Here is a 20,143-nt window from a genome sequence, read left to right on the forward strand (position 1 = left end):
TACGAAAATGGAGTTACGTTCCTCTGGTTCTGAGGCGACGAGATAGTGTAGCCAAACCAGAAATATCACTTAACTCAGTATGATGTGCTTATTACGATGAAAATACGAGAAATCGATTTAGAGGCAGTTCAAAAATTTTGTGGCCCTGATCCAAAAAAATCCAATGTATTTTAATCAAACATTTTGCTCTACGCCTTATATCTGGAGAATTACATATAGTGTAGCCAATCCCAAACTACCACTTAGCTCAGTATGACGTGCTTATTCCGTAATAACGGAATTAATTATGAACACTTAGACTGTTTAGAGGCATTTCTAGTAGCATAAGCCGCTCTTACTGTTAATAGTTTAGGGCGCAATTGACATTCGAAGAGCGTCCACATGGACAGTTCACGGATATTTCTCTGTTCTTTAATTTTTATTTTCTTACTTAGTTACCTCTTCTCCTCCTTCTGTGATGAAGTATTTAGCGAAAGTGTTCGTAGCGTACTCTTTAGTGAATGAGATAATGTTCTCACTATTGAAAGAAAACCATCTTAATTGGAACTTATACGAGGTATGTTTTGTTCCTACACTTAAATTAGAACTTGTGTGAGTGGATATTATCTTCCATTTTGTAAAATTAAATTTTCTACTTTTTCATTACAAGTGAGAATATACTATATGTTTTCTCAGGACTATTGGAGCAATGAACACAACATTCACAAGTTTGTTTGGAATACAATGAAGTATGCCTTAATTCATCATGCTCTTCAAGATTGGAGGACAGATCATTAACAAGATCAGGTATGCAGATGATACAGTTATTATACTTAGAACCGAAGAAAGACTACAGGAGATGATTGACAAAGTAGTTGACACTGAGAAACTATATGGAATGAAAATCAATATCGAAAAATCAAAAGTCATAAGAACATCCCGTGGAAACAGGCCGTTACGGTCAGAGTAGAACAAAGAGAACGTGAAGAGATTTATCATTTTAAGTCTGAGAAGTATTTTGATGAAAGACACGTACTGCACCAAAGAGATCAGGTCAAGAATTGTCATAGGCAAAGAAGCATTCAACAAGGAAAGGTCACGCTTGACTAGCAGCCTTAACGTTGACTAAGAAAGAACTTGGTCAAGTGATAATATATGGAGTATTAGACTGTATGGTTCAGAGATTTCGACATCACGGAAGTTATAGAAGAAATATTTCGAGAGCTTCGAAATGTGGGGTTGGACGAAAATAAAGAAGAAAAACTGAACAGAGGGAACAACAAACGAAGAAGTTTTCAAAACGGATAGGGGAGAAGAAGACATTTCTAGCCAGCACATTTTGTAGGTAGGCCAATTGGATTGGATACATCTTGCGAAGAAATTGTCTTCTTCATACTGCCGTAGAAGGAAAGATGGAAGGAAAGTGAGGAATAGGAAGAAGCAGAACACAACTGATCGATGTTTTGAAAAATAAAATAAAATATTGGGAGTGTAAAGAGGAAGCTGAATATTGAGAAATGTGGAAGAAACATTTCCAGGCCGAAATAACAAAAATATGATTAGTCCGAGGACCTGCCGAAAGGAATAATAATAATAATAATAATAATAATAATAATAATAATAATAATAATAATAATAATAATAATAATAATAATAATAATAATAATAATAATAATGCCCTAATTCCTTTCTTGTCTCTAAGGCAATGTTTCAGTTATAAGCGAATAAAATCAGGAAACTTTTTTTCCGGGAACTTTCCTAAACTTATTTATGTCAAACCCCAAAACTAACCACTTAATTACAATTTTAATGCAGTAAAACTTGTATTTCTATCTTAAGTAGGGCTTGAGTTACATGCATTTAAGTAAAAGTCTACGATTTTGCAAGAAGAAAATCTTATAAAAAAGAGGCTGAAGATTTAAATACATTTTTCTGTCAAACGAATGGCGGTCAAGTTACGGAAATTTGAACGAGCACTTATTCTGACATACTGAATAAAATCAAAGAAGAAAAAACTAGCTTGTAGTAATAAAATCGATATGACCACTATTACAAGTTGCTCCTGCTGTTAATAATTCAGGGTGCAATTGTCATTCGAACAGAGTCCACATGGACAGTTCAACGACATTTCTCTGCTCTTTAATTTTTTGATCAAAAGATCCAATATATTTCAATCAACAAAACTTTTCTTGTAGGCTTTATATCTGGAGAACTACTAATAGTGTAGGAACCCAAACTATCATTTAACTCAGTATGATGTGCTTATTCCGCAGAAAATACGAGAACTCGATTTAGGGACCGTTTACAAAGTTTGTGGCGCCTGATCCAAAAACTGATTATTGGCAAAGATCGCAATCTTTTGATCCATTTTTTGATCATCCCTAAAATTCTTGGCCAAGATCGCAATCTTTTGATCCATTTTTGGGATCATTCCTAAAATTCTTGTAATCTTCTTTCCTTGCTAGCTCTTCTTCTGCCTGTGTGATGAAGTACTTAGCGAAAGTGCTCATAGTATATTATTTTAGTACGTAAACAATGTTCTCACTATTTTTTTTTTTTTTTTTTTTTTTTTGTTAAGTTATTGTACTTGGCAGGATTAGTTGAACAATATTAACACGTTCAGCATCTTTCGGAGAAAAGAAAAAAAGATGAAAACATAATCAACAATTCATATCCTGCAGATTCTATATTCTAACAGAGCAGAAGGTAAGCATGTAAGAAGACATAATAGATCCGTTTTTAATCTATTTTTAGCTGTCATTTTTTTACCGACTTGATAATGTTCTTAGTACTAGAACGAAAACTCAACAAGTGACATGTAAACCTTATTCAAAAGTTCCATTGAAATTTCTTTGAAGGATAAGACAATTTTGCATGAATTCATGTCTATTAAGACTGACTGACATTGCTTACCATTTTCGTGGTGGGTTGTATTGAGAAGTGTTGCAGCCTTTTCGCCTTTCAGTCGTTCCCTTCCGAACTGTGAAAAAGCTTGAACTTGGATAAAGTATTGTGATGAAGGTTGCAGATCTCTGACCACAAAGGTAGTAGCATCCTGAAAACCAAAATTATACATTACACATTTGTATTTTGTAATGAGAAAGTTTTCAAATATTTTATTTTATGCTTGTACTTACACAACGTCTGTTGGCCACTACTGGATGTACTAAAAGGTGGGCAACTTAGACAGATGGTTAAATTACAGAAAATAAAAAAATAATTTGAATAAAAGATAGTTACCAATATTAATGATGCTGCCGCTTCAAAAGAAAGGATCACTAAAAAAGAATGTTTGAAGGGATTTTATAGGATGTTGACAAAAGTGAGAGAATCGTGTAATATGAGTCCCTGTCACCACGGCATGGCGCGTTCTCAGGTTGCTGATCAAGGAGAAGGGCTCTAGATATAGGGGTTAGCTGTGAATATACTGAATAAGCAGTCGCGGAAAGCCGACTAGGAGTGGTCCTCCAGCTTGGGGGTTTGGGTAGGGCTAACAACCTCATCCTGTAAAAAAAAAAAGCACTTGTTCAGAAATATTCACAAAAGCCTCGGGCCAGGACTGATAACTTGGCACGACTTCAGCAAAAGAAAATGGTCATGAGATTTGAAACATGGAATATTAGAAGTCTTTATAGGGCAGGCACATTAAAATTCGTAACGGGTGAGTTAGAAAAATACAGGATGAACCAAGTAGGAGTTCAGGAACTTAGATGGGAAGGAAATAAAAATCATCAACGAAGAACAGGGATTTTTAATGTCTAAAAGAACTAATATACACCGCCTTCAGTACAACTTTACATAATATTGATTTATTTAGACGGGGCTCTTATTGTCGAAGACATATATACAAAATTAGCGGGGGGGGGGGGGGGAATAAGCACCCTATATATTTTCTCAATAATTTTATACATCGTTTTAACTTTTTTACCTGAAAAAGGAGCCCACTATAATGTGAAACATTATTTAGTAGGACTTCCATACTGTTTTGACGAACAGTGCTTGCGTAAAAATTTAGCCGTAAAAATCAAGGATGTTATAAATAGAGGATCTGCCCATATGTATCTTCATCATATTAAATCGATGAAGCCAAAAAAACAACCAAGCATCGGCTCTTCTGATTGGCTACTCTCGTTTCTGCCATCGTCTGATTGGCTACTTTCGTTTCCGCCATGATTGTTGGCTCAAAATATTGCGATCCTATTGGGCGGAGTGAGCAGAGTAGGGGTGGCGAAACTGTGACGTATGGCTTCAAGATTTTGTTGTAAGGGCAGATCCTCTATTTTATAACATCCTTGGTAAAAATGAAAGAAAAACAAACAAAGGACAAATGAAAGATTTTGTTTCTTTAAGTTAAAATGTCTTGAAAAGATCTCTGTTTGAATATTAATAATTATAGATTATTTAATGGAAGTTGCAAAATAAAATAATTGGTGCTATTTACGGTTTTTCGCAGAACGATGACTAGATGTAAGATAACTGAGTAAATACTACGAAAATTCTCTATCGAACATTTGTGATATTCAATACCTTTACCAAACATTCTAACTTATAATACAAACAAAATCTCAATAAAATCATTTTCCTTTTCTTTTTTGGAACTAACGTTTTACTTAATCAGTTTTCATCCACAACACATACCAATAGTGGCTTTTGAGAGGAGTTACATCGGTAAAAATTCAACTTTATCGCTCAAACTTTATGCTTACATTTTATGCTAAAACTATATGCTTAAACTTTATGATCAAACTTTATGCTTGGATTTTGTGTTCAAACTTTATTTAAAATTTTATGCTCAAACTATATGTCTAAACTTTATGTTCAAACTTTATGCTCAAGCTATATGCTTAAGCTTTATGCTTAAAATTTATGCTTAAGCTTTATGCTCAAACTATATGCTTAAGCTTTATGATTAAACTTTATGATCAAACTTTATGCTCAAACTATATTCTTAAACTTTATGATCAAACTTTATGCTTGGATTTTGTGTTCAAACTTTATTTAAAATTTTATGCTTAAACTTTATGTTCAAACTTTATGCTCAAGCTATATGCTTAAGCTTTATGCTTAAAATTTATGCTTAAGCATTATGCTTAAGCTTTATGCTTAAGCTTTATGCTCAAACTATATGCTTAAGCTTTATGATTAAACTTTATGATCAAACTTTATGCTCAAACTATATGCTTAAACTTTATGCTCAAACTTTGTGCTTAAAATTTATGCTCAAACTAAGGGAACAAAGCTTACCTTATTAAGTAATACTTGATTACAATAATTAAATTTAATTTTTACTGTTGTGACATCTCTCAAGAGTGGCAGTGACGCTTGCTTAAATTGTGTGGGTAATATTTCTGAACCTAATAAATACAAGTATTTTACTGTGTTATGTTTTCCATACCAACCTTTTGCTTCTTCAAAAAAACATATAAAACATTTATGTAACGAATTACCTTGGGTACCAGCTGATGTTGAACGAGAACTGACATCACAGAAGAACCGGATCCATTAAGTCGATTGCTCCAGAATACTTTATATCGTTGAATGGGTAAATCCGAAAATGCTGGAGGATCCCAATGAACTTCAGCTTGAAGTGATCCATTCTCCCAATAAACAGGTCCAACGGCTAAGTTCTGAGGTTGTCCAGGTGGGCGGGGCGCTTTAAAGTAATAAAAATTAGAAACATGAACTTCATTAACGTATGCCGATAATTCTTGACACTTGACAACAAAGAGATACATACAAGAAGTATATTTTGTAGTGCATTAATTAATATATATGGAACTCTGAAGATAAAGAAATAAAAAAAAAATGCATTGTTGCGTGATGGGGCGTCAAAGATGTGAAACAATTAGCGAATTTTAATTATTTATAAAGGGTTTTTATCAGAATTCAAAAATAAAATTTAAAAAGAGTTCTTTAGTATGAGTACAAAATTTCATACTTCTAAATATATACAGGGTGTCTCAAAAGTTCCCTGACATATGGTAACTCTGTTATTAAACAAAAAATAAAATGAAATGAAATCTTAAAGTTTTACGTCCCACACTTATGCCGGCCAGGCTAAAAGAGACGGTGAAGATGAGAAATGAATGATATGGTGGAATCAAGAAAGTTGGAGGAAACGGGAGAACCCCGAGATAACCCGCGCACACGGTGTTTGTCCACCACAAAGTTCACTTGGTGCGAGCTGAGATCGAACCCAGGACTCCATGCGCCAGAGATGAGCGCTCAACTACTGAGCCACCGCGGCCCCTTCTGTTATTATAAGAGTTATAACAAAATGTAAGAGAGGAAACCGTCCATAAATATGATGTTTTCAATCTAAAGTGAAGGAATTTTTTAAATCGGACGAGCGATTTGGGCTGTACACTCTTTACGCGCCCAATGTTAAATGAAAATGCAGCGTTGCCATTTACCTGCATCAACAACATAAATGAATGAAGTTACTGTCTTTTATGCTAACGTGTCAATGGCCAGCCCACATTTTAAACATACCCCCATTCACCATACTCTTACAAAATTTAAATGAAACAATTGACAGCATAACTTTAAATGAGGTTCGAGGACAAATTGCAAGAAATGAACCTCATGAAATTAATAGAGGGGCTGGGGGAGGGAAGGGCGTGGTGGGAGGTGGATAAAGTTTGTAAGAATATGGTGAATGGAGACATGTTTTAAATGGGGGCTGGCCATCGACACGTTAGCGCAAAAGACAGTAACTTCATTCACTTATTTTGTGGGTTCAGGTAAATGGAAACGTTGCATTTTCAGTTAACACTGGGCGCATAAAGAGTGTACAGCCCAAACGGTCGTCCAATTTAAAAAATACCTTCACTTTAGATTGAAAACATATTTGGAAACTGTTTTCTCTTATATTTAATTGTAACTTTGATAATAACAGAGTTACCCTATGTCAGGAGACTTGAGACACCCTGTATATTTCTTGTTTACATTCCTGGGTTCGATCCCAGCCCCCGCCAAGTGAACTTTGTGGTGGACAAACACCATGTGCGTGGGTTTCCTCGGGGTTCTCCCATTTCCTCCCACTTCCTTCATTCCACCATTTCATTCATTACTCATCATCACCGTCTCCTTTAGCCTACCCGTCATAAGCGTGGGACCTAAAACTCAAAGATTTCATTTTTTTTCTTGTTTACATACTCTGTAAAGGTAAAATACACTCTAAGATAAAAGATGCACTGCTAGTAACTGGCAGTTGTGTTTTAAATAGACATGGAGCTCAATTCGGTTCAATTAAAATACATGTTTCTTGCACCCTTAAATTATATACATTATACTAGATATTTCAAATTAAATACAGCGTGTTACAAATGAATGGCGCGGTTTTAAAAGTTAATAATAAATCTATTTATTACCTTAGCGGGTAAAACCTACGCCGTAAGCAGTGGCAACTGTCCAAGTTTTTCATACGCTACCTGATGTTTGCTTGTCATGCTGGTTAGTTTGTTATGCTTACTGCGGGGCCGCAGCGTCAGTTTCCGAGATGGCATTGCAACAGGAAAAGACTTTCTGTATGCTCCGTTTTGAGGTATCCAGATCTGTGGTTACAGTGTAGCGTGAATGTACTGCACTATTTAGGAAAGACCAACCACACAAGAATAACATAAATAGGTGATACCGACAGTTCGTGGAAACTGGATGTTTGTGTAAAGGCAAGAGTTCTGGTCGACCTCGTGTTTCTGACGCAAACGCTGAAAGAGTGCACGAGGCGTTTCACCGAAGTCCTTGGAAGTCGCTTAGTAAAACAAGTAGGAAATTGGACATGCCAAAGAATACGGTGTGGAAGGTGTTGCGTAAGCGGCTATGTTTTAAACCGTACAAAATGCAAACGTACGACAGCTTCTCAATCGTGTTCTGCACCACTGCTGAATTGGACGTCCTGCAACAGAAGACAACAACCTTCTCCTCTGGGCACCCCGTTCGCCAGATTTAACACCATGCAATTTCTTTCTTGGGGGGTTTGCTAAAGACAGAGTTTATGTACCGGCAATGGCCGTGTCCCTTGAGCAAGTTTGAGTTCAGATAACGCATGCACTGTATATGAGTATATATTGTCATTTAATTCTGGAATACAACTAAAGTTTTCTTTAGCAAAGATTAAAATGTGAAATATATATTGTTATATCCTACACGTGTTCCATATGTGTAAACAAGACCAAGTGTTTGTTTACAACAACCACTACGAGTAGACATTCGACAGGAATAATAATAATAATAATAATAATAATAATAATAATAATAATAATAATAATAATAATAATAATAATAATAATAATAAAACAGTGAAACCTGTCTTTAGCGGAATCGAGCGGGACTTACAAAAATTTCCGTTAAAGTCAGGTTTCCGCTTAGTGGAGGTAGACCTTTCCTTTCTTTTAAAAAAAATACATGCTTATAAAGGGGCATACTGGGAAAATATATTGCTGTACGTACATTGTTCGATCACAGTACTTCTTTCTTCTACGAATAAATGCAAAATAATAATAATAATAATAAAATAAATAAAATGAATACAAAATATGCTATGCACACGTTTTCTTTATTTTTTTAAATAGCCAAGCAGGGTTTTCTGTGTACATTGCTGCTTGGCTGCTTGGCTGCTTGACTTTCCGCATACACTATAGCCTGAGAAATTATACTAAGTGAATCAGAATCATTTTTTCGTAAGGCAAAATTTTGCAGTTCCTTTAAACTTCTGAGAGAATCTTGATATGTATTTATTCTACACTCTTCTTGGAACTCGGTATCGTATTCCTCTTCTTCCTCTATCTCGTTTTCTTCTTTCCGACATTCCGTATGATTCTTGATTAAGTTGCGGGGATTAAGGACAATTTGTGCTTGTCAGTATGAGTAGTGGTTGGGGGGAAGGTCAAAACTGTCCAAAAATATTTAAGAAAAGAACTGTAGCGTCCGCAAATATCATTCAATATCTGCACCCCATTTTTTCTTTTTTCTTTTCTTTGCATTTTATTGCAACAGAATTCGCGTCTCATTCACTTCTTTTAAACTCCGAATTCTGTTGGGAAGTTTTGCTGTTAATTTTTCCTAGCTGGAAGCCAGACACCCTGTCTGCCTTCAAGTCTCGCACTAGAGTTCCCCATTTCTGACCTGTAGGTCAAGAGCAGTTAAGATAAACATTCTCCCCTTTTGGTTCTATACAGAAGTCTGGTTCTTTTATCTATATTTATGTAGTCTTTTAACAAGTTAGATTATTATTATTAGTGGTAGAATACTGTTAAGAAAACCCATATAGTTTTGTGTATCTTTTAAATGTCATTTTCTGCTTCTAAAAGAAGATTCTTTTTCGTTCTTCGAAACATTAAATATATATGTATGTCTTTGGTAGAAAACAAGTAGATAAACTGTCGAAGGGTCTTGAGTTCATTATGTATAAAACCTTTCAAGTTTATTACTTGAAATATTTTATGTTTAGTATATGTTTTATAGTTTAAGATACTATTTGTACAATTCTCTGTAAATCTAGATGTAAAATCATTCTTCCAGAGAAAGGGGCTCACACACCTAAACTCAAGGACTACACATCACACGCACACGCATGCGCACACACAAAATCTTATCTTTTGCCTGGCTCCGCCCAAGGCACCTTGTTCTAGCCAATCTAGATGTTAATGGCATGGCTTGTTCCAATAGCTAGTATCTCCGCCCCTCAGAGTGGAACTCTTCCGAGCTCCTATGCACCCGAAATCGTGTGCAAAGCCAATAATCTTTCTTTTCAGGATACTGGTCCCCCTCGGGCTCCGCCCTTGGTACTTTTTAGATCTCCACGCATGCTCAACCTCTGACCTTACGGTCTTGGTGCAACGTTTGCACACGTTACTATTTTGCACACAGACCGTAAATTGGTGCCGGTTGCACCCCCGATCGAGGCCCTTAAAAACGCGTGTTTTGGGCTCTCTCATCGAACAACGTCCTTATCCTGAACCCCTCAGAGACGTGCGGCCTACGAGGAGTACGCAATTCGTTAGGTACGTCTCAGTTCAGGAACTTATCACGAAGAAGTCTCTAGTTGTCCAACCCTCTGCCTTCCAACCTCTCTGCCTCCACGGAGGCCTGCCTACTCACTCTCTTGGTTACCTACCTCACTCTCTTGGTTTACCCAGTACTTGGCAATCTGTTTCTGAAAGCTCGATGGCTCAGCCAGGGTTCTCCCATAATTGCTGGTCGGCTTAGGAAACTGACGGTCAAAGTACTACCCTACCTAATCCTCACGGTAACTTGGCAATCTGTTTCTGAAAGCAAGACGGTTCAGCCAGGGTTCTCCCATAATTGCTGGTCTGCTTAGGAAACTGACGGCTAAAGTTACCTCCTTCCGAACTTGGCAATCTACTTCCGCAAGTTTCGCTTCAGCCCGGACTCGCTCCAGAAACTGCTGGCAAGCTTAGGAAGTTGACGGCTAAAGTTCTGTCGCACCCCTATTTGATGTGTGTTTTGACAGACTCTAAGTTTATTGCTTAGCTGGCTAAAACACACGGTTAATCAAATAGTTACACCCTGTTTGATGTCTGTTCGCAGACCGGTAGATCAAACGGTAAACCCTTACACCTTCCTTGTTTGATGACTGTTCGCAGACCGGTAGATCAAACGGTAACCTTAATTCCTTCTGGTAACCAACTTTGTTTGATGTCTGCGTAGCAGACCGGTAGATCAAACGGTAACCTTTACACCTACCCTGTTTGATGTCTGTTCGCAGACCGGTAGATCAAACGGTAACCTGTTCCTAACCTCTGGTAGCCTACCCTATTTGATGTCTGTTCTGCAGCCCGGTAGATCAAATAGTATACCTCTTACCTACCTACCCACTAGGACTGATTCGTGCCCTCCCAGTCTAGTGCAGTTTTGTTTTATTTGTGAACTTTTTTTTATCAGTGAAGTTATTTAGTGAGTTTATTTTTTGAGAACTATCTTTTGGAACACCGCCACGTAAGTTAAACTCTTTTATAAATACACACAGTACTTACACTATCGCCCCGGCTCTGGTTCTTGTAATTTGCTTAGAGCCAATAAACTGCAGGCTTACTGCAAGGAACATATTTGTCGAGTTTTGTTTCAAGAGATATCCCAAAGGATTGTTTGGTTATCAAACCTTAATCAGGATAACGACTCCATTGTTTCCACTAGAAGTTAAGTCTTGGCCCAGGCCAACGCTACCGTGTAATACTAAGATTCTTCAGACTGTTTTGTTAGCTGAGTTCCTGTTTCCAGTATAACTTTGCCGCTCGAGTTATAGTTGGTGTTTTGCAGAAACTTTGGTTGACTAATTAGAAGTATTTTGGTAAATTATAAAACTCTCTTGTGTGGGTGCCGGTCTACGCAAACGCCTACCGCCGGCCCGCCACAGAACGAACATTTTATCGCAGACAGTGTAATGTATATGTCTCACAGAATGTCTAAACATCTTTTAAACGCTGTAATTCGGAACTCAGAATTTTCCGTTAAATGTTTATTTTTCTTTCCGTTGTCCGCGTAACACAGTTTCCGCTTGAAGAAGGGAGTTTTACACGTTTTGTTCTCCAAAATTCATGGGACCGTGAAATATTTCCGTTTAAGACAGTTTTCCGTTTAATAAAGGGTCCGTTGAAGACAGGTTTTCTGTAATAATAAACAGAATACGTGACCAAAGAGGAACACTAACGCAGCTGCTGTCGTCCATGAAGAGGGTATAAAAAACGCTATAGGACCACCATCGGCATAACTTTCGGCTAGTCAACCCCTCTCTTAACTTGTCTGGAGCTCGGAGAGGTCTAAACCTAACCTAAGCCTCTTAGCTTGTCTGGAGTTCTGAGGTTGCTTGCTCACCTAGCTTGTCTGGAACGCTGTGGGACCTTTACTGCTCCCTTTGCTTGCCTGGAGCTCTGAGAGGTCTTAACCTAACCCAAGCCTCTTTCCTTGTCCGGAGCACTAAGAGATCCGAACTACAACCACTTAGTTTGCCACTACAACAAGGTAATTTGAGATGGTAGAAGCGTCGGATTCAATCTCAACTGATTGAATTGTACATTCTCTCACCGGACAGTGTTTTGTTTTTCTCTTCTCTTAAAAGTATAAATTAAATCTCAAAACTTTAGATTAGCTCCGGAAAAACACTTATATAGATACTAGAAAAAAAAAGTCGAACAGGGTTCTGAACCGCTGTTTAATATTTCTCATTTAACGAAATATTTGGGGAATATCACCGAAGATCCGACCGTTTTTTAATATTATTTGATTATTTGGCATTACTTCAGTTGTGGACTGCGGAGAAAAAGGAAGTGTTGCGCACGCACGCACTGTTTCCTCTGTCTGCCGTTAGAAAGCGCTAGTAGCAAAGATGGCGACTAATGAGCAGAAAGCTTTTTTGTGTTCTACATTTTGCAAAGACTGGATCTATAGTTACAGTGCAACCAGCTGTGTGGAAAATTTTAAGAAAACGCTTAGAACTACGTCCTTATCGTTCGCAGTTGCAACAAGTTCTACAAAGTACAGTTTACGTGTCAGCTTTGCAAATGAAATAGTCTTGCATGACGATGAAGATTGTTTGGATCGTATCGTCTTCAGTGATGAACTGACTTTTCACCTAAGTGACGATGTGACCACTCATAATGTTAGAATCTGAAGGTCAGCAAATCCCCACGAGGTGGCACAGTTGCAGCGAGATTCCCCTAAATTGAATGTTTTGTGCCGTATCCCGGCGGAAAGTTTATGGGCCTTCTCTCGCCTATCGACTCGATGTGTGCTGTGTGACGAATGGTGTTCATATTGAACACTAGTAGCAAAAAAACTGTTTGAGTTGCTCTTTCATTAGATGTATTATTTATAATTGTACATTAAATATAAAAATACTACAAAGCCTTAAAACCCTGATGTTCATTTTGAAACACCCTGTAGAATTCGCCACCTTCTACCCAAAGATCTCTTTCTTACAAAATATTTTAAAACTAAAGCCTGTGACATACATCTTGGCATTTCAGCTAAACGAATAAAAGGCAAGCTCTGACGCGACGTTGGCGAATGCTAAGAGGTGTGGCTATGGCTAAGCAGACGAACTACAGCGCTATCAGGTGACAGGAGATAGACGTGGATGTGTACAAAATAAACGTGGCAATACCGCTGGCCTCGCATTTGCTAGCAGCATTTAAAGGGAACTTGGAGCACCACCTTCAAATGCCAAGATGTTTGTCACGCCGTTTAGTTATCCCTACAATATTATAAGGATGAGAAAGAATAATAATAAACTTACTTACTGGCAGGCAAAGTGAATGGTTTGGAAGGCTCCGAAAATCCCCTGGTTCCATTCTCATTGACAGCAGCAATCCTGAACTCATACCAGTGGCCAGGCCTCAGGTGATTCTTCAAAAGCACGTGTTGCTCGTGAGTCTTGTGAAATGGCGACCAATCAGTGACTCTGGTGCTTGTATAATGGCGGCCAATGTTGTGCCTCTCTTCCAGAAGATACAATACATAGTTGTCACTTGGAATGTGACAGAACCATGAAATGTTCACAAGGCGACCACGCCGTTTCTCTGTCACTGTGATATTCGTTGGCACCGGTGGTAAACCTTCAAGTAAAGAAATGTAAAAGAGTTCAGTATAAATTGAATTTATACCAATACAAGGATTAATCAAATCAAAAGATAAAACATATTTAGGCGAGAAAGAGAGCATTTATTTATTTATTTCATTTTTCATTCTTGACGTTCATGGCTTCGTCAAGAGATACATTTTTACAATTAATAATACAAATATTGTACTTATAATAATTATAATAATAATACAAATTAATATATATATAATAATAATACAATATTATAATCATATAAAATATATACGTAACAATAAAACTAACCTAAAGGTCATTCCACCTCAGTTCAACCATCCCCTCCCAGTGACCATCATAGATTTTCATGAAAAGTTGTACACATAAGCTGGGTAGTATCAAGAGATAAAATAACAAGTTTAAAAGCATTCATGTAATTAAAACCAAAGTTATAATAAGATATGCATCACAGTGCGTATGTCCAATATTTGCCGAAATGAGGAATGTTGTCCGCGGCACGTTTTCAGAGGATCACAACTTTCTCATTATGAATGATATCAAGGTGAAATTCATAGGATTTACGGAACTGAACACAAAGTTTGTATTAACAGAGCAGAATGAATTTCCAGAAATAATTATGGGTGACATATTCAATTTAAAAGCAGAACAAAAAACGGAATAGTAAAATATTACCAAGTTAAGCATTTCTTTATGGAAAGAAGAGAGTGGGTAGGGATAATCTCTTCCAGTCCTTGGATACACACCCTTGCGGACTTTGAAACAGGATAATAACTTTACAATAGGATAATAACAAAACAAACTACTACTACTAATACTACTAATATATCATGTCATTACTAACAATAATACTAAGATATCGAAAACTATTCACTTGTTCTGTTTTCTCCCCTCCTACTTCTATATTTGACACAGACCACTTCGTTCCTATCACCATGCCTTTTGTCTTTCTAACATTTATTTTCATCCCATTTTGTTCAAAGCTCTTCCTCAGGTTTTCTAAAATTTTATTGATTTTCTTTTCAGATTCTGCAACAAGCGCCATATCGTCTGTAAATCTTACGCATCTAATCATTCTTCCTCCTACTGAAATACTGCCTTTATTATGTAGACTCTTTTTTTCTATCTCTTCTAGATAGATATTAAATAGTGTAGGCGTGAGGCAGGATCCCTGTCGAACTTCCTTTCCAATTGCACTCTCCTCCGTCAGTTTTTCCCCTATCCTAACACTTGTTGGTTCATATATAAGTTTAATATGAGTCTTCGATCTTTCCATTCCAACCCTATCTTCTTTATTGGGTTCAGAATTGAGTTGGAAGTTTCTTTTATTCATATGTAGAATGATGATGTTTCGAGAATGTATATACACGGCAAAGGTAATATTTTTAGTTTCTGAAACAGTGCTCTCTACTTGGTGTATGAAACGGAACGTAATTACCATATTCATAACACTTTCTTCTGCATTGTAAATACCCCAGAAAATGACTCCATACGATAAAATTGACTGGATCAAGCCGAAATATGTAGTTTTGAATGTTTTCGTAGTTAGAATCTTACTAAGTTTACGTATAAGATTCTATTTTTAATCCTAAAAATTTAAAAGTGTCAGATACCTGCATAAGTTGCACGTCTATACGTCTTCGATGAATATTTAGAGAGTTTAGTTTTCCCTCATTAAAATTTATTGTTGTTTTTTCGCTTTATTTAAGTTGAGATCGTTTGCTTTTACCCATTCTGTAAGTTTATCTATCGTGTTCTTAAATATGTATTCTTCGAGCAAGGCTTTTTCGAAATTTCAACTAAAATGTTTGTGTCATCAGCTAAAAGCACGCTTTTATTGGGAACTATATAATCAGGAAGATCATTAATATATATAAGGAAAAATATAGGATCTAATATTGATCCTTGTGGAACTCCGTGCCTTAAGTTTTTTACGTATAAGATACTTGAAAAATTTTGTTAATTAATTACTTATGAAAAACATTCATATACACTACGTAATCATACACTATTGTTGTGGATATGTCCACGGATAACTTCGACATCGGTTCACTGATTTACAAAATTAGCTTTTTGTTTAAAAGAGTATACTTTTCCAGTGGTCTTATATAAATTACATAATGAGACTTCGGCACTAGATCATTAAATACCTCAACGAGTGCTCGAGATGGACACGAGTCGAGCTAAAACTCGACTCGACTCGTATTTGATTCGAGTTTCCAGTTGAGTTAAGATAATTTTCTCGAGTCGAGTTCCAAGCTAAGTCACTGTTTTTGAGGTCGAGTTTCGAGTTTGATAAATGGCTCGCTCGTTCAGCTCGTTTTGAAATCATGGTCTTACTAGACTGGAAAGCGAAAGCCATGAGACATGTAAGCAGGAATGTGCAATAATTTTAGTGTTGCTCATGAGAAAGAACATTGTTCGTATCTCGTGTCGCCTGGATAACGAGACGACAATAGATTTTTATAACGAGAGAGTATCAAATGTCGTGAGCACCAATGTAAGCATAAACTGTAGTTCTTACCATCAAGGCCGAGACCCGCTCGGTCGAAGTTTTGAGCCCAAGCAGAATCTCAACCCAGGTAGTAATGTCAATCAGCTCGGCTCAACTAGCGAACAGTTCGAGCCGGCTCGGTTGGGATGAGCCACCACTCGGTTCGACTCGGCTCAGGTGAACCAATGGTTCGAGCCGGTTCGGTATACGTGAGGAATCAGCTCAGTTTGTTTCGGCTCAACGGGCCAAAGGCTCAAGTCGGCTCGGTTGGGTGAGCTGTTGGCTAGGCACACTTCTTGGTTCGGCTCGATAGTAAATGAGCTGTGAGCCGAGCTGTTCACAACCCCTAAACCCGGGCTGGGCAGCTTTGAATATGTTTGGCTGGCTCCTTATAACTTTTAACAAGTTTTGGCTCGAACCCGAATACTTGTTCCGGGAGACATCTGATTGGACCCACCTTTAACGAATACGTAGAGCAGTGATGCCCAAATCGCCGATATGACGTAGGAACAGACTTTTATAATCATAGCCAGGAAAGAGAGAACATGTCGAGCAAAAGAGGAGAGGAGATGAGGGTAGAGAATGGAATAAAACAGGGTTGGCATGCTCGATTACGCATGGACCCACGAGTATTGTATTTGCAAAACCATCAACGCGTGTCGTTTGTATTTCACAGTGTCTTCTACCAATTTCAGGTTTGATGTCTTTTTACTCTCTGTGAATGGTTTACTGACGATACGAGCAGCAAACTGTGACATTACATTGCATCCATTTGGAATTCATTGATGTAGAAGGTTAATCACAGTAAAACGAAAAGCACTGAAGCTCGGCGACGGCCACGCCTCCTGGAAACAGAACTGTCAGCCGATCATTAAGCCACAGTTCAGTAGAGTCCGACTGTTGGTGTCATATGAAGCTGGATGATCGAACAATCACTCGATGTCAAATTCAAAGCAGAATTTCTCCTTCGATCTAGGAACATTTGTGACGTCTGAGGATTATCCTTCAGCACCATTGGTAGTGTCCAAGTTGGATGAAAGTTAGGAACAACTAGATGTGCATATATATATAGCGGATGACTCCAGAAAGACAATGCGCAAAAACACGCAAGGACCGAGTCATGCCCCAAACCGGAAAGACAGAGTTCTAGTGACCATGGCTATGGTTCATCGGACAGCAACATACCGAATACTTATCAGAGATTTGGAATTTTTGTGATATTCGATGTTCGCCTAGGAACATATTTATATGGTAATAATTTCTGCGTCCCCTTTTGGCTTCAAAACATTGTCATGCAAGCTGCAATTATGACGTAGCGCATGAAGAGCTAAATGGCACTGGATGCTCTTCATGGGCGAATTCTATTTCTAACTGTAGCACCATGATAGCCACAGATATCTACGGCAGTATCGAGGGAACAGACTAATGATAGCCACATATATCTACATCAGTATCGAGGGAACAGACTAAGTGACAACTGCATTCTGGATGGTCACAAGAGTCTGCCATTGGTAGTTAATGACATGAATTCTTATTGGATTTTATCCTTGTTCACGTCCATTATGTATTCACGAATCTTTAATTACCCAACAACAAATTGATGAGGTTTTTTTACTGCATGTCCTGTATGGAGCCACTTTCGAACAGGTAATGCGAGATCGCACATGGGACACAACGTTCTATACCTCCTAGACGAATATGATGTTCCACTACTTTTGGCTGGCGTGTTCGCTTGATCTGTCGCCGACTGAGAACGTCCGATTCATGACTGCATAATGCATAGTTCACTAGAGACTTCTCCAACTACATTTGGTAAGATTTGGCAATTTGTTGGAGACATACGGCTTGCCAATTCCAGGACGAAATTCAAAGTCTCAGCATGTATGTGCTTCAGTAGCAGTTCTAGACAGCTACAGTGGACCGATGCAATACTGATCTTTGGAATTTCTGCTAGGCTTTCACAGTTCTGTGACACATCACACAGGAGATAAGTGTAATCATTTTACAAAAAGTGTCCAATAGAGTAATTGGTTTTAAGTTTAAAGTCCCCTCCAGCACCGAGGATATATGAGACATGGATATAGCTTAGAATCTGAAAAGGAATGTTAAACTCAGAATCAATAGCGTATTTACGATTTTTTTTGGGGGGAGGGGCTTTGCTAACTTTATTCCTGGAAATGTGAAAATTCTGCAAGATATTTAATTTACTCTAAAATGGAAATAAAATTTCTGGGGCGGGGCTTAAGCTCGGAAGCCCTCCTTAAATACGCCAGTGCTCAGAATAACCGAAACTGAATACGAATGAAGATTAAATCAGCATTCTGTAGCTCAATCGAGTGTATATTCGAATATATTTGAACACTTTTGGGTACCAATGCATGTGTCACTTATCACTGTACTGCTGCGCCACGGACATCTACGTATATTCTTACGTGGTATATTCTCGGAACAAAACATTGAAGAAAGTACGAGATGTAGAAGATCAAGAAGTGAGTATCTGAATGATGTCAGAATAGGAGGGCCATGCCAAGCAACTTTGGTTGAGGATAGAAAATAACAAAATCTTACCTGTAACTTTGCTTGAGGATAGAAAATAACAAAATCTTACCTGTATCTTTGGTTGAGGATAGAAAATAACAAAATCTTACCTGTAACTTTGGTTGAGGATAGAAAATAACAAAATCTTACCTGTAACTTTGCTTGAGGATAGAAAATAACAAAATCTTACCTGTAACTTTGCTTGAGGATAGAAAATAACAAAATCTTACCTGTAACTTTGCTTGAGGATAGAAAATAACAAAATCTTACCTGTAACTTTGGTTGAGGATAGAAAATAATAAAATCTTACCTGTAACTTTGGTTGAGGATAGAAAATAACAAAATCTTACCTGTAACTTTGGTTGAGGATAGAAAATAAAATCTTACCTGTAACTTTGGTTGAGGATAGAAAATAATAAAATCTTACCTGTAACTTTGGTTGAGGATAGAAAATAACAAAATCTTACCTGTAACTTTGCTTGAGGATAGAAAATAACAAAATCTTACCTGTAACTTTGGTTAAGGATAGAAAATAACAATATCTTACCTGTAACTTTGGTTGAGGATAGAAAATAACAAAATCTTACCTGTAACTTTGGTTGAGGATAGAAAATAACAAAATCTTACCTGTAACTTTTTCCAAATTTTCTGCCCGTTGACACGTCACCCCACAACTGTGTTTACAGCATTTCTCGGTGGCCGGACAGTTCCAGTCATTCTCGCACGCATTCAAACAGGCAGACGCAAACAGTGAGGATATCGCAGCATCTGGGCAATCGCCGGGGTGATCGTTCTCAGCCCATATGCACTCATTAAAGCACTGGAAAATAGAAAAGAAAAGGGAATATTAGCATTTATCTTAACTATATATTTATGACAAATCTTTAATAAACGTTATAAATGTCGGTTGTAGTAGCAATATCTAAATCAAAGCAATATAATTTGTGTATTACTTTTCATTTATTCAATACAAGATAAACTATTTTATTTTATTTTTATTTTAGTTCAAGCACAACACAACAGGCTCTAGGCCCAATTATTGTGTTGTCTTTGACAACGAAATACATATTAATACAAAACAATGAGATATACAAATAATTAAAAGAAATACACATTACAAAATAGACAATTTAAAAAAAACACATTCATATTGTCTTTAGCATATGAGCTCCTTATATGCCGTTTTCAAAACGCCTGTTTAATTGTTCTTTTGTACACACTTTCCGACATGCTAAATATATCAATATTGAAGTCTTTTTCGATCTCATTGTGGAGAGTGCTTATCTTCCATATAGGAGATTTCCGAAGGATATTTGTTCTTGCCTTTCTTTGATAAAACGTAGATGTGTTTCCTATCCTCGTTCTGCTTGATGGGACTTGAAAACAAAGCGACGAACGCAGCTCAATAGAGTCAATCTTACCATGTATTAATTTATATAAAAATATTAGATCATTATATTTTCTTCTTTCGTATAAAGTGGGTAGTTGATAATTTTCCAGTAACTCTCTGTAAGATTCATATTTCGGGTAAAGTCCAGTTTTCCTGTACGTTAGAAGTCTTA

At 37.2% G+C, this 20,143-nt stretch overlaps 1 protein-coding gene across 1 annotated transcript in view; it reads right to left on the reverse strand.

Moving 5' to 3' along the window:
* LOC145684463 (anosmin-1-like) overlaps positions 1 to 20,143 on the reverse strand; it is a 199,848-nt gene that overhangs the window by 33,884 nt on the left and 145,821 nt on the right. The window contains exons 2-5 of the mRNA XM_081756886.1: positions 19,209 to 19,401; positions 13,239 to 13,553; positions 5,427 to 5,632; positions 2,893 to 3,034 (exon numbers count right to left, since the gene is read on the reverse strand). Of these exons, the coding sequence (XP_081613012.1) occupies positions 2,893 to 3,034; positions 5,427 to 5,632; positions 13,239 to 13,553; positions 19,209 to 19,401 (856 nt within the window). The remainder of the gene's footprint in view (positions 1 to 2,892; positions 3,035 to 5,426; positions 5,633 to 13,238; positions 13,554 to 19,208; positions 19,402 to 20,143) is intronic.

The sequence above is a fragment of the Thermobia domestica genome, chromosome 4, assembly GCF_964235325.1.
Source record: "Thermobia domestica chromosome 4, izTheDome1.hap1.1, whole genome shotgun sequence".
Lineage (NCBI taxonomy): Eukaryota > Metazoa > Arthropoda > Insecta > Zygentoma > Lepismatidae > Thermobia > Thermobia domestica.